The sequence below is a fragment of the Elgaria multicarinata genome, chromosome 16, assembly GCF_023053635.1.
Source record: "Elgaria multicarinata webbii isolate HBS135686 ecotype San Diego chromosome 16, rElgMul1.1.pri, whole genome shotgun sequence".
Classification (NCBI taxonomy): domain Eukaryota; kingdom Metazoa; phylum Chordata; class Lepidosauria; order Squamata; family Anguidae; genus Elgaria; species Elgaria multicarinata.
In genome coordinates, this window is record NC_086186.1 from 7847755 (window position 1) to 7863111 (window position 15357).

General features: G+C 46.6%; 1 protein-coding gene across 1 annotated transcript in view; it reads left to right on the top strand.

Annotated features, from left to right (window-relative positions):
- The window catches only part of MYO1E (myosin IE), a 103518-nt gene that overhangs the window by 57220 nt on the left and 30941 nt on the right, over positions 1-15357 (top strand). Inside the window, exons 9-17 of the mRNA XM_063142692.1 lie at positions 3781-3913; positions 5200-5396; positions 6594-6674; positions 8489-8575; positions 9178-9264; positions 11021-11188; positions 12498-12583; positions 13073-13154; positions 14117-14223. Of these exons, the coding sequence (XP_062998762.1) occupies positions 3781-3913; positions 5200-5396; positions 6594-6674; positions 8489-8575; positions 9178-9264; positions 11021-11188; positions 12498-12583; positions 13073-13154; positions 14117-14223 (1028 nt within the window). The remainder of the gene's footprint in view (positions 1-3780; positions 3914-5199; positions 5397-6593; positions 6675-8488; positions 8576-9177; positions 9265-11020; positions 11189-12497; positions 12584-13072; positions 13155-14116; positions 14224-15357) is intronic.

Below are 15357 nucleotides of genomic sequence, written 5' to 3' on the forward strand. Positions count from 1 at the left end.
ATGCGTCTTTAGATATCTGGTTGACAAGAGAGCACCCTGGGCCAAAATTCGGTGATTGTGGTTGAATATTTTGCGGCCTGTGTTAAACTAATCTCCCAGTGAAACAATTGAAAGAGGTATTTTGTGTGTGTGTGTGTGTGTGTGTGTGTGTGTGTGTGTGTAATGAGCAACCTAAGGAGGTTCACCTGGCACCTACGCTATATTCTTTCAGATGCCAGGTGAAGACCTTTTTATTCTCTCAGGCCGTTTCTACACCTGCCTTTCCCCCCCCCCCCCCGGGATCGTTCCAGGATCATCCCTGTGCATGCAAATGACACACAGGGGATCCCGGGAGCAGGCAGGAACGATCCCTCCATTTTCCTGGGATAATCCTTAGGTGTAGAAAGGGCCTCAGTATTTTAACAGTTTATAAATTTAAATTTATAAATTTAATTTTAACTTTGCTGTTTGTATTTCTGCACTGCCGCTGGTTTTATCCTGGTTGTGTTTTTATATTGTATTTTATATCATGTTTTTATACTGTTTGTTTTATAGTTTGAATGGTTTTTCATTTTTGTGAACCGCCCAGAGAGCTTCAGCTATTGGGCGGTATGAAAATGCAATAAATAAATAAATATCTAACTAGGCTCCTGAGATACCAGTTCTAGAGGAGCAGTTTTGTTCTCCATCAAAATCTCACTGCCCTATCTGAGTCACACTTTCAGGGCTCCCCTTGCCATGTTGATTTTGTTGGTTTTAGATGCCCCGCACATCTACCAGCAAAAGATTCTGGGCATTTTCTTTGGGGTCTGTTGGATCGCCACCGTGTCCCCGTGTAGAATGAGAGCATACCCTAGAAGTCACCCCTATCTTCCCTTTGGGTTGCCTGTTCCAGACAAAGATCAGTTATGGCACAGAAATGGCCAGGCACAGAAGTTTCGTCTTCCATGGCTGGTCTCTTCGTTGAGGGAATCCAGAATTTTCTGGAAGACAGCCTGAAAACATCTGGCATGTGGGCACAAAGGATGAATACGCTACGGGCAGGAAATTGCAATATAAACCCGTTTTAAATGTAACAGAACCAACAAGCTTTTGCCAGGAGGCCATAAAAACAATGGCCTGTAATGTATACACACTCAGCGGCTTTATTATTCCAGTTTCTAGCATGAGGGCCAATTCAGAAGAAAGATGTCGTGCATGAGAAGTCTGTGCTCTGTCTTTCCCCCCAACTTGGTTGTCAAGTGAGAAGTCGCTGTGAGATGCTTGAGCCCCAGGTGACTTCTGGGAGGGGGGGAAACACCAGATTTTCCTTCGTGCGAGAAGCAGGGGTTGCTGGTTGTACTGTGTCATGCATGTGCCTGGTGCTACAGGGTAATGTAGAGAGGTGGCCCAAGGCATTTTGGCCAACAAGATAGGAGGACTAATTTCTAATTTATAGGATTTGCTGCCAGAAGATGCAGTGGTGACTGTTGCTTAAATGGCTTTAAAGAATGATTAGACAAATTCATGGAGGAAGATAATTTTACCATGGGCTCTTTGAGCTTTTCTACACCAGGCTGTCAATCTGCAGTATCTACTTTTGGTTTTGTCGCAGAATTGAGAGCTGAGCACTACACGAAGAGCATCTCCTATCCTGTTTTTCCACTACATAACCTCTAGGTGGCACTGCGGTCTAGCAGAATAGCACACTTTCATAAGCAAAAAAAAACCCCAAACATTTTTTTTCGCTTTTATAAATAAATACCAAGTTTTCCTTGCTCTCAAAAAAAAAAAAAAAGCCAAAAATGCTCTATAGACACAGAACTGAATCTGGAGGGCCATGACATCTAAAGAACCCATAAACAACTGTGAGTAGGGAATGACAAGTGCTCCATAAACGCCTTGGGTGGAAACGTTCCTAGTCATGGCTATCTGTAATTGGGTTTTTGTTTTTTATTTTGAAAAAAAAAAGCAGGGGGGGGATCCAGTTAGGACTGTGACTGTGACCATGTCATTTTCCTGTGGAAAACCACCCACCTTGATTCCAAAGCTTTTTTCACCTGGAGGAGCTGTGGCTCCGTGGTAGAGCATCTTCTTGGCATGCACAAGGTCCTGGGATCGATCCTCAGCATCTCCAGGTAGGACAGGAAAAACTCTTGCCTGAAACCCTGGGAAGCTGCTGCCAGTCAGTGTCGACAATACTGGACTGCTCCTACGTCCAGAAACACCTGAAGGTTAGCCTCTTAATAAGGCACACAAGAGTAAAACCAGACGAAACAGCTTTCTCCTGCTTGTAAAATCTTTTTTTAAAACCCTTTTGTGTAACAGGAAGAAGGTTTTTTAAACAGAAGGCTTGTTCGCTTTCCCTGCAGCTAAAACACCTCCGCCTCACCTTGCTGCATGGGAGGAAACAGCTGGAGAGCATAAACTTTGCACAAGAGTTCCTTGCTTCACAGATTTTGAGATTTATGCCTTCTCTTCCTTGCTTATTGTGCTTTTTAAGTGATTTTAAAAAGACATCTGGAAAACTGCTTTCCACGTTGTAAGGCCTTTTTATTTGTGGCAAGAAAAGGCAGGGTGTAGTAATGGGGGTGGGGGAGGAAGAGAATGACCTGTGGAGTTTTGGTCTCCGCATTTCATTTCATTTCATTTCTTTATTAATTAAAAAGAGAGATTTTCTATATAAAATCGGGCAGGTGCAGACAGGCTTTGGCCCCAATCTTCAGTCATAAAGAGCTTCGTCTTTTTTCCTGTGTTCTGATCAAAGGCACAAAGGCGAGTGGCGAGCGCCTAATGTTTTAATGGCATTAAAATAGAATATGAAACGAACGACCACAAGTAGCGCATCCAGTTTAAAAATCTATAAAAAAATAGAGATTCATACAGGAGACAATCCTTTCACTGGAAGAAATTCTGCGGACACTTCTTTCTACCCCCTGAAGAAGGCCTGGAATTAAAGGACAGGTCAAAATGCATCAGGCTTCTTGTCAATACATCTATTTTGCATCCTGAGAATGTAAGAACATCAGAAGAGCCCTGCTGGATCAGACCGAGGGTCCACCAGCACTCTGTTCACACAGTGGCTGACCGGCTGTTGGCCAGGGACCAACAAAGCAGGACATGGTGCAACAGCACCCTCCCGCCCATGTGCCCCAGCTTTAAGGTGGATTCCTGCATTGAGCATGGGGTTGAACTTGATGATCTTATAGGCCCCTTCCAACTCTACTATTCTATGATCCTAACTGGTGCACACAGACTTACTGCCTCAGCTACTGGAGGTAGCACATCCGAGAACGTGTTTCTCTCCTTTGTGACTTCCTTTGGATGCTCTTCTCCTTCTGGTTCTTCTGGACGTTAAGGTTGACCACAAAGGGAGGGAGAGATGAGGCTGATAACAAGGAATGAAGGCAACTGGCCAATGCATCTGGGCTGTTTTTGAGTTGCATGTGATGGAAAGGCAAGTTCTGAGGAGAGATTCAGAGGGGGAGACAGTGGGAGAGTTAACATCACATTGCTTGGTGTAGCACAGCGGCTAATGGATGGTGGTTTGAATGTTGCCTCTGCCTTTTGGTTATTTTGGATGCCCTTGGACCTCCTCTCTCAACTTTTTCTCTCCACTTCCACAGCTCCCATCTTTGATATCAAGATAATAATGCCAGCCTACCTTACAAGGTTGTTGTAAGGATCAGTCTTTGGAATGCTATAAAAAAGTGATCTAGGGAGACATACTGCTATTCGCTTAAAGGGGATTTGGAATGCTTGATGTGGTTTTCTTAATGCCTTTTCTGCCCTTTCTCACCCCACCCCCTTTAATTCTTGCAGCACGCCATGAACGTGATCGGCATCTTTGCAGAGGAGCAGGCACTGGTGCTGCAGATCGTGGCTGGGGTACTTCACTTGGGCAACATCAGCTTCAAAGAAGTTGGCAATTATGCTGCGGTGGAGAGTGAGGAGTGTAAGTAGCCCTATGGGTTTCCCAAGAGTTGAGACCTAAAGGGCGTTTGGATAGGGCAGCGGTGTTGGGGGGGGGGGGGAAGATGCCATGGGGGGGGGGCAGATGCCATGGGGGGGGGAAGCCTGGAACAGCCAACTGGAAATAATCCAGAAGCTCGGAGGATGGCAACAAGGGAGAGGGCCTTTTCGGTGGTGGCCCCCCGACTGTGGAATGATCTCCCCGATGAGGCTCGCCTGGCGCCAACGTTGTTATCTTTCAGGTGCCAGGTCAAGACTTTTCTCTTCTCCCAGGCATTTAATAGCATTTAACGCTAAGTTTGTTTTTAACGGACCCCAGAACTGTTGTTTTTAAATGGATAATGTTGTTTTTATATCGTTGTCTATATGTTTCTGATGGTTTTTTAAAATTTTGTATACTTTTTTAATGTTTACTGTTTGTAACTGTTGTAAACTGCCCAGAGAGCTTCAGCTACTGGGCGGTATATAAATGTAATAAATAAATAAATAAATAAATAAATAAATAAGGCATAATGAAGAAGTTGTCTTTGATCTGTCTTTGGCCATGGCTAGACCAGGCGATATCCTGGTGATCGCCCCGGGATAATCCCTGTGCGTCCACATGACGCACAGGGCATACTGGGAGCAGGGAGGGATGATTCCTCCCTTGGCCTGGGATATTGCCCTACCCTTTAATCCCGCTTTTTCCACGGACTTGGGATGATCCCGCGGAAAGTGTGGCCGGGCGTTGCGGGCACGGAGCGCCTCAGAAGCTCTGTGCCTGTCAGAGGTGGGGTTGGGGGAAGGCGAGGGTGTTTCTTGTTTTGTTTTTAAACACCTTACCTTGCGTTCGAGTGCTCGGGCGCTCCTTTCCCTTTAAAAAAAAACGCCCAAATGGCTGCCGCAATGGTGCATGCAGCGTGTAGACGAGGGCGACGACCTTGCGATCATAAACTCGATAGTCGCCCTCCAACCCGCTCATCTAGCCATGGATTTTGTTTTCTTTTGGGGTTCTGCTGACTGCTAATTGGTTAAGATGCTATAATGTATCCATATGCCCGCTGTTCATACTGCCAGGAGAGAAAATCCTTTGTCTGTAGGATTCTCTCCATACAGAATTGCCTTACAACCAAAGTTGGGTTTTTAAAAAATCTTTGACATGACTCAGTCAGCAGCAAAGTTCTCCTTTTTTCAAAGTTCTCCTTGCTGCTATTCTTGTTTTGATTCAGTTTTTGTGTCACTGCCGTCTCGGCTAACCTCGCTGTGATTTTATTTTTATGTGTTTTGTAGTCTTGGCATTCCCTGCCTTCCTCCTGGGAATTGACCAGGGCCGCCTCAAAGAGAAACTGACCAGCAGGCAGATGGACAGCAAGTGGGGAGGCAAGTCGGAATCCATCAATGTGACCCTCAACGTGGAGCAAGCCTGTTACACCAGGGACGCCTTGGCCAAAGCGCTTCATGCCAGAGTCTTCGACTACTTAGTGGATGTAAGCGGCGGGCCCTTTTTTTTGGTCCTCAGCTGAAAAACAGAGCCTGTTGTAAGGACTACCATGCCCCTGTGGTGCTGTTTTCACAAAAAACCCTGCTGAAGAAGTGGGAACTGCAACAAAATGTTGCAGTATGATTGTGCTCCAGTTTTGCCCTATTCCATCCATCACCCACAACAGCCAGCCAGTATTCTGTGCCCGCTGATCCAGTCCCCTTTGGCCTGTTTCGGGAGTTCTTCCGCTCTGAGGATTTTTCTAAAGATCTTTGTGTTGTGCTTCTCCATACCTTGGGGTCTCCCCGAGACTACTGATGGCTCCTCCTTGTATGTGGATTGTGCCATTTTGGCTACAAAAACGCTGGCACTCGGAGGACTAAGTTTGCTGTGTGTGTGTGTGTGTTACTGCTGCCTATTCTGTATAGCTAAGTGGTTGCGGGGAAAAGAGCAAACATAAGATTGCCTCTGCTAGAGTTAGAACCATAATTTTCAAACTGTTTTGTACAAAAGAGCAGACAGTTGATAAGAGAGGTGGGAGCGAAGGGGAAAAGGGAAGAAAGCGAGGGTGGAAGGAAAATATAAAATGAATCGAAATGCAGAAGAGGAAGATGACAAAATCTTTCCTAAAAGCGCAAGAATGTCATGATGACTCCCATGTAGAAGGGTTTGCAGCACGTAGAGCCTCGTGCTGCTCGTGGGTGGCCCCAGAACTGTCTTGAACTTAGTCATTTGCTCCCGTCTGCATCCTCCTACCGTCTTACAAGTCCTTTTATCTTGTCTTGGGTGAGCCCTCGGTTGTGAGTTCGAGAGTCTCCCACACCCAAGGACATGAGTGGGATGTGGCATTAGTTCTGCGTCAGGGCAGCCGCTTTGCTACAGAAGGATCCAGTTTCAGTCCCTGGCATCTCCAGTTTAAAAGGGGGTCTCAGGATAGCAGGTGACCTTGTCCTGAGACTACGGATGTTCACTGTGTGAACAGAGTGCTGGACTAGACGGACCCATGGTCTGATCCAGCATGACACTTCTTATGTTCTTACTGGTTCTTATATGTACTTAAGAGTGAAATGGATTAACCCTTTTTTAAAAGGGTGTTTCCAATTAATCGTGGGGTGTGTGCATTTTTAATTTTATATGTCTAATTGATTTAAAGGCTACTGTCTCAGACCTTATGCAGTCCTGTTTTTCTGTTTTGTTTTCTCAGTCCATTAATAAAGCTATGGAAAAAGATCACGAAGAATATAATATTGGTGTCCTGGACATCTATGGCTTTGAAATATTTCAGGTAATCCATCAGTGTTGGTTATACACCTTTCAGTGGCAGCAGCAATGCCTGCCTTTCTACTAGGACAAGGGTGGGCAACCCACGGCCGTCGGAAGCTCCTCCGTGGCCTGCTGTGGGAACCCTAGGCCACAGCTGTTTGGCATACTGTCAGGAGCCAGATTCTGCAGGGAAACAGGGCAGGGGGTAGTTCTCCTCATGTGCCCTGTTTTCCTGCAAAATCACTCGGAGGATCTTCTCCTGGGACTCTGCCCAGAGAGCCCTCACCATTTGAAGTGAAATGGGTGGCAGCAAGGTGCAGGGTCTTCTCAGTGGTGGCAGCTCACTTCTGGAACAACCTCCTGTCAATTCGCTGGACTCCCTCTCTGCAGTACTTCAGAAAGAAGTTGGCAGGTACTGCTTTTCTTCTCTACGTTTTCCACACACTGCTGCTATTTCTGGTTTGTTAACTTGTGGCTGAGATGCTGGTGGTCGGCTGAAGTGGCTTTTACAGTGGTATTTTCACATCTGTTAGCCTCTTTGGGAATCTCTGTGATTCTTGTTTGGGTGCGGGGCGGGGGCTTGCAATCCACTGAGAGATCTCTCACGGGAGAGCAGGTTTTGCCCTTCCTGCAACAGGGTCTGCAAATGTGCTGTTTTCCCCCCTCCGGGGAACGAAGGACAGTGATTTGTTTATACAGGAGAAGGAAAAAGGTACACCCATGTAACTGGTCGGGTGCCTGAATTTGCAGCCCGATACTCTCATCTGCATAGCCCAATTCTGAATTCTCTCTCTCTTAGGCTGCAGCCCTAAACTCACTTACATGGAAATGAACCCCATTGAACTCAGTTTATATTTCCTAGGAAACAAGGATAGGATTATGCTGTTGATCATGCTAAAGTATGATGGAATATTGGGGAAAGTAGGATCAGAAGGTCAGAATGAGCTTATCTGTTTATTCTATTTATTTTTGCATTTATATCCCACCTATCTTCCTCCAAGGAACCCAAGGCGGTGTACATAATCCTCCTCCTCTCCACTTTATCCTCACAACAACAACCCTGTGAGGTGGGTTAGGCTGAGAGTTTGTGACTGGCCCAAAGTCACCCAGTGGGTTTCCATGGCAGAGTGGGGACTAGAACCCGGATCTCCCGACTCCCAGTCTGACACTTTAGCTGCTACACCACTCTGGCTCTCAGGCCTTAGCTAGACCTAAGGTTTATCCTGGCATCGTCCCTGCCTGCTCCCGGGATCCCCTGTGTGTCATTTACATGAACAGGGATGACCCCGGGACAATCCCGGGATAAACCTTAGGTCTAGCTAAGGCCTCAGTGTTTTGGATTGTTTTTTGTTTTTGTTTTTTATGGAATTCATTCCCCCACTGCCTTTGTGCAATGAAAACACCCAAAGCAGCTGTATGAAAAGCTTCAGGGTCACTTTGGGCCATACGGCCTGTAATTGAAAATGAAAATTAATGTAAAACATGGCATTTCACGTAAGGCAGTGCAGAATTCAGGGTTTGAAGGGATCTGTGTGAATGTAAGGTGCTCTAAGAACAAAGAAAAGTTCTGAGCTCTGAGGTTTTCTGGGCATTCAACCAAAGGCAGCTGTTGTTAAAGAGCTCCTTCAACAAAACCCCAAATCTTGGACGCAGCTTTGGAGAATTTAGGTTACTGACCTCTCTAGTGAGGCTCATGGCACAAATGTAAAAATTGTCCGTTAAGGTCACTGAAAATATAATGCAGAAAGGAATTTGGATTGACCTAATAATTGGTAAAAGAAGTGTTGATCCGGAAGGCCTGCAGCTAATGTTTTGATGGCTTGTTTTTCCTTCCAGAAAAACGGGTTTGAACAGTTTTGCATCAATTTTGTCAATGAAAAGTTGCAGCAGATCTTTATTGAACTGACACTGAAGGCGGAGCAGGTAAAAAGAAACAAAAAGGTGGTGTCTGCTCATGCAAAAGGGCACAGCGCTGTCTTAACTAGGAGTTGGTTTCTTTCCCCACTGAGGGCGGTGTTGTTTTTCAGCTGATGACGACTTAAAATTTGCCTTGCAAAGCAAGAACGAGAGAGAAAGCTGTTGTGGTTTAGCCAGTGAACACCGTCGTGGCTGCAGGCACATTTTCTCCTCTGATACAATGACCCGAGAGTGCATCTTGGGCTTCAAAATAATCATCCCGTCATAGGACTGACCCATGGATGATGACTCTCCGTCATAGATGGAAAAACTGGCTGGCTTTGCATTTGTGTTGGACGAGGCACTAAAGTTAAAATGGGAACGCTTCTGTTTTCTCAATTTCCTTTCCGCCTGCCTCTTTGAAAAAGAAGGACAAGGCTTTATGTAATTCCTCGCTCCTCACCCGCTACCTGCCATTTTGAAGAGCCTGTTGGTTTGGTTATTTTGCTCTGTCTGTTTTATGGACAGTTTCCTACTGCCGCATTTTCGCTTCAGGAGTGTCCAGAACACACACACACACACACGAGCCTCTGCATGTTCATTTCTGAGCTCTTCTTTCTGTACTGCAGGAAGAATATGTGCAAGAAGGAATTCGCTGGACGGCCATAGACTACTTCAACAATAAAATCGTGTGTGACCTCATAGAGAATAAAGTGGTATGTGGAGAAGTCCTAAACAGAGGCCATTCGCATCCCCTGTGACCAGGTCCACTGAGCTACCGCACCTCCCCACATGTTCAGCAACTTCTGGCTGGACAGCTCCTTGTGGGCTACAAACGACAGTCCCATGACACATAGACGCCCCCCCCCCCCCACACACACACAGTGCCAAAGGGGAGGAAGGAGAAGCAACCACACTACCTTCAGAAACCGGCTCATCCCACAGAGTTCCCTGGCGGCTGACTGGTTTGGTCTTGTAGGCTGTTTTGTCTCTCCTGAATTGGGCAGAATTCTTTTGAAGTTTAACCCTGCGTTCATTAATTTTTTTTTAATTTAAGATGCAGTACTCAAGCAAAATTGAGAGAGGGAGGGGGAAAGAGAGAAAGAACACTTCAGGGTATGCAAAGATGAGAGTAGTCAGGTCTTAAATGTACCGTAATCTGTTCCTGTTTGTGCAAGGAATTGTATAGCTGGGTAAACAGGGAAAGATGGCTGGATCAAAGAAGGACGTTTCCCAGTGTGAACCTACTCGTGCACCAGAAATGTCATTTGAGCCCCTCCAGGTGCCTTCTTTGAAGGAGGTTTGGAGGAAGGCAACAAAGGAGAGAGCCTGCTCAGTGGTGGCCTCCCAACTGTGCAATGCCCTCCCCAGTGAGTTCCACTTGGTGCCAACGTTGACAACCTTTCAGTGCCAGACTAAGACTGTTCCCTACTCCCAGGCATTTGAGAACATTTGATAAGGTTTTAACACAGTGGTTCTCAACCGTTTTTGCTCTATTCCCCCTTTCACCATTGTTCAGAATATAATTCCCCCCTTCCCAAGATAGTCTAACTCAAAAGGTGCATTCCAAATAATATGCATAGAATATTGAAAATCTTTTATTTTTTCTATATTAGTCCCATTTAAAGGGGCAACGCAAAGCATGGCCCCTTTTACATTCTCAGCTCCCATGCTTTGCGTTGCCCCTTTAAATGGGAAGCTTGAAACTTCTAGGATTGCGAGGGAGGGAGGGAAAAGAGAGCAAAGGCCTGGCTTTTGCAGACGACATGACACTTTTCTGGGATGTTTTTAATAACATGTGTAGGAAGACATAATCTACAGGATATCATACTTTGCTGAATAGTGGTTTCAATTCCCCCCCTGGAACCCTAAAATCCTCCCCGGGGGGAATTCCCCCCTTGTTGAGAAGCCATGTTTTAACAGGTCCTGTGATTTCTATTGTCGATTGTTTTTCATTGGTTTTGAATGTAAAAGGTTTTTATATTATATTTTATATTGTATTTTTAATGTTTTCATCTATTGTAAATCACCCAGAAAGCTTCAACTATTGGGCGGTAAATAATAATGATGATGATGTCTTCTACTGTGCAACGTTAGCATGGGTATGAACCTATCACTACCCTGAGTCTTTGATATGTGAGTGTTAGAAAAAGGAGAACCTTAAATAAAATGTTTTCCTTTATGGGTGGTGCGTATAGGTCTCCTATTTGCGTAAAGCATCCAAAAGCATGACATGTTAGAATTATTTATTTATTTATTTATTGCATTTTTATACCGCCCAATAGCTGAAGCTCCCTGGGCTAAGAACCAATAGAATGCATTGAGATGAATGTCCAACAAGGAGCTAAAGGCACAGAGCCTCAAAGGACCTTCCTGATCTAGCACATCCCCTAGGCTGGGGAAGGTTGGCAGACCGCCTGTTCCTCTGTTTTCCCTCTCAACATTATTCTCCTGTTGCTCTCGTTCTGCCAGAACCCGCCGGGCATCCTGAGCATCCTGGATGACGTCTGCGCCACGATGCACGCGGTGGGCGAGGGAGCCGACCAGACCCTGCTGCAGAAGCTCCAGATGCAGATCGGGACCCACGAGCACTTCAACAGCTGGAACCAGGGCTTCATCATCCACCATTACGCGGGAAAGGTACCATTGGAGATGCATCTTCAGAAGGGGAGCCAGACTCCATTCCTAACTGGCCATAGGCTCCGCTTGGCTAGTGGATAGCATTCAGGATTGAAAAAGAACACCGTAGCATTGTGCTGTCCTGTCTTGGGTTGTACAGCAGTTTCCGGTCATCTGTCCGGCCTGGCTAGGCTCTACTGAGGCCCCAGTTCCTGCCCGGGGAGCTGCGCCTTCCTAAGCCTAACCTGAGGCTTAATCATAACTGTCATGTCTAGCCCTGCTCCCACTCCTGGGTTGGAAGAAGGTGTTTCAGGTGATCCATCAGAATCAGACTCTGTAGTAGAGGAGTTGGCACTAGAAACAGGCTAGCTTGTAGTAGTGGGGGAGAAAGCTCTCATGGATTTTTCACCAGCTGGGGGTGAACTCTCTCCAGAGCTGATCTCGTCAAGGGCAAATAATACACAGTAAGTAGGAAGCCAACATTCTTCCAAGGGAGACAGCACGGACAGGTTAGGCGATCCTAGAGTACGGAGCAAAAGGTAGGCGAGAGAAAGTCAGCCCGGCTCGCACCTCGTCAGAAGCGTCCTCAGAACTAGTCTCTCTGAAGTTACCACATCTAAGGAAAAGGCTTTCCATTCTTCTTGTAAGGACAGTTGTCTCGCTTAGTTTGCATAGTTTTGCCTAGGGGGAAGTTTCTAGAGATTAGACTCTCTTCAGGTGGGAAGAGATGTTTATTACTTGAATAAAGCTTTGTGGATTACTTAGCAGGCCTCGTTATTGTCTCCCAAGAAGGCGGGAGGTTTTGAGAAACATGACAGCAACCCTCATGTGTCACTTGAGACATCCCTCCAGTCACTCAAAAACAGTAGGCAAGGCTGTCCAGACTGGCTAGGCTCTATTGAGGTCCTACGTCCTACCCGGGGAGCTGTGCCTTCCTAACCCTAACCTTAACCTGAGGCTTAACCCTAACCCTCATGTGCCACCAAGACATCCTTCGAGCCTCCAAAAGTCAGTATGCAAGCCATCCTGGGTGCTCGCTCAGACTGTCTGGCCTGGCTAGGCTCTACTGAAGCCCCAGTTCCTGCCTGGGGAGCCGGGCTTCCTTAACTGTAACCTTAGGCTTAACCCTAACCCTCATGTGGTACTGAGATATCCCTCCAGCCAATCAAAGACAGTTGGCAAGCCATCCTGCTTGCCCACTCAGTCTGCCCGGCCAGGCTAGGCCGTACTGAGGCCCTGGTTCAGGCCCGGGGACCCAAGCCATCCTAATCCTGAGGCTTAACCCGAAGCACCACAAAATAGAGATTTGATCATTCCCTCCTTTCCTCAGGTGTCCTATGACATGGATGGATTCTGCGAGAGGAATCGAGATGTCCTTTTCATGGATTTAATTGAACTCATGCAAAGCAGCGAACTGTACGTAAGATGTTTTCCCTGACATTTAGGGTGGTTATATTGTACACGGACGTTCTCTTTTGAAAACTTCTGGGTTACTGAAAGCCACAAGAACAGAAGCTCAGATAGTGGTTCTGAGCTCGGACAGCAGGTCAGGAAAGCTCCCAGGAGCTTCCAAGATGTCACCAGCAGAGTTAACAAGCAGCGTGAAAGAAAGAAGGAACCCTTCAGAGAGTGGAAGTCTTGCACACATGAGGCGAGCAAGAAGGGACACAGGCGTTCAGAAAAGAAATGCAAGCAGACAATAAGGCAGGCAAAAATGAATTCAGAGGAGCACATTGCTAATAAAACATCAGAAGCCAGGAACCAGCTAGGGAGGACCGTTGGATGATTCTCAGTCATGTGCACCTGGTGTTAAATTTGTCTGTTTCTCCGTCCATCCCTTTGTCCCAGACATGCCTTTTGTGTTGTAGCTGAACTCTGACATGTTTTTCCTCCTCCTCCTCCTAGGCCTTTTATAAAGGCTCTGTTTCCCGAGAACTTCCAAGCTGATAAGAAAGGCCGACCTACCACTGCTGGCAGCAAAATCAAGGTTTGTTCAGGTTTTTTTTAGAGAGGTCTGTCCAGGGCTGTAGTCCCCTGGGTGGGGGTGGGAGTTATGGGGAGCTGGTCACTTCAAGAATATCCCAGGGCCCTTCCTGGGACTTTTGAGTTCCATTTCAAACTGAGAGTACCTCCCTAGTATGCTTAGTCAGAGAGAGATATTAATGGAGGATGTGATTTTATCACGTTGCACGCTTGGAACTGTACTGTGTGTTGTATGAGAAGTTGTAGCCTGTCAGTGTTGCCATCTGCCATGCGTCATATGACTCTGGACAGACATATATATATTTGACACTCATTATTGTTCCCTCACCCCCATCCCATCCCGACACACACACACACACACACACACACACACTCCGTGCCTGCTGTTCCTCCCCAGTCACGTCAGCCGAACTGTACACCTGTACGAGGAAATTCACAGTCTGCGAGTGACCTGTTGATCCCTGTTGGAAGATTGCGCACATTACGGGCCTGTTGGCGTGCAACCAAAGCTTTTGGGAAAGGCTGTTGTTGGCGGTTGTGAATCTGAAAGTTTTCCTTTCTCAGAGAGATCAGTGTCAGCAAAATTATTGCTCGCTCTGTGTTAGGGTTATGCCTTCTGTGAGTTCCCTTGGGCTCCACTGTCTCTGATAAAGAAAAATTACTATCTAATTTCGGAAAAGGAGCAGAATTGCTGCAGCTGTTGTTGTTTCTATAGAAGTTGCACCTTAGAGGAAGCTTCTAAACGAGCCCTTGCTTTGCATGCAGGAGGTCCCAGGTTCGATACCCGGCATCTCCAAATAGGGCAAGAACTGCTATGGCCTGAAAACCTGGAGAGCCGCAGCTGCCAGTCAGCGTTGACAATATTGGGCTAGATGGACTTAATATAAGGCAGCTTCCTGTGTTCCTACACTTGCCTACAGTGGCTGGCATTTTAAATGCATTCCCTTTCCTTTCTTCTGTTTGCAGAAACAAGCCAATGACCTTGTTGGCACCCTGGTGAAATGCACGCCCCACTACATCCGTTGCATCAAGCCAAATGAAACGAAAAAGCCTCGAGACTGGGAGGAAAGCAGGTACAAATGCCCCCCTCCCTGGTGTGGGTGAAGGGAAGGCAGAGGTATTTAAAGCAGGCTATTGTAGCAAGAGGGCAGGGGATCGCTGCTTCTTAGCACTGGAAGGAGCTTTGCGGACCATCTAGTCCAACCCTTCTCGATATAGGAAATCCAGAGCAAAACATGCCCAAGGGCACCAAAGCTCCAATCCAGCCATAGGGACTAGATACTTGATTTAAAAGAAGCAAGGTTCTAGTTGCTTAAAAAGAAATGAACGGCACTTGGATCCTGCAGCTACCACCAGCCTGCGTTTATGCAGTGCAAGGCGCTAACCCACGTGGCATCCACGTTGTTGGGGTTTGCTATCATATCAGGCAGAGACTCAGAGCTTTGGAGACAAGCCATGAAGAGCGGGAAGCCAGGAACGCCGTGGCTTCCTCTTAGAGGACTGGTCATATTGGCCTCCAGCAACAGTTATCTTGGGAAAGCTTTGTATACTTTCTCAAAGCCTTGCTTGCCGGATCTTGTGACGGAGGTGACCAAAGCGTCGCTTCCATAGTGGACGAAGCTTGATGGGTGTAGCTTCATGAACAAGTGTAGAATTGTATGCAGATGTCGGCTGCCTGCTAGAGTCACAGCTGAGACCACCTGTGGAAGCCGAGAGGAATGGAAATATGTCTCATGCCAGTTTTATTGCCTTCCCCTCTTGCCTCTTTTACAACAATGTGGGGGATGGAGATGAGAAAGGGGAAATCCTATGCAGGTAGTCGAAAGAGGGTTGCATTTGAGTCATGGTAAACTTTCACATCATGGGGGGCAATGTTCATTTCAACGGGGCTTGCACAGGCAAACTTTTTTCCAATTCGGCCTGCTGCCTTCAGAGTCTCATTGGTTTGACTTCACTTCTTTCCGTTAACAACGGCTGGGCTGGGGAGCAGTTTGGGGGACGTTTCAGTGGGCCTAAAATGTGTACATTTGAATGGCAAATGAACCCAAACTCCAAAGGTTGAATGTTTGCCAAAACAGTCCTTGGACAAACCTGCCCCCCTTTTAACAAACGTTCCCCCCCCCCTTTTTTTATTGTGAATATTAACAAAATAGAACAGAAAATACATTGTGAAAACGGGGGAGAAATCATGAGCATTTTTCAATGTT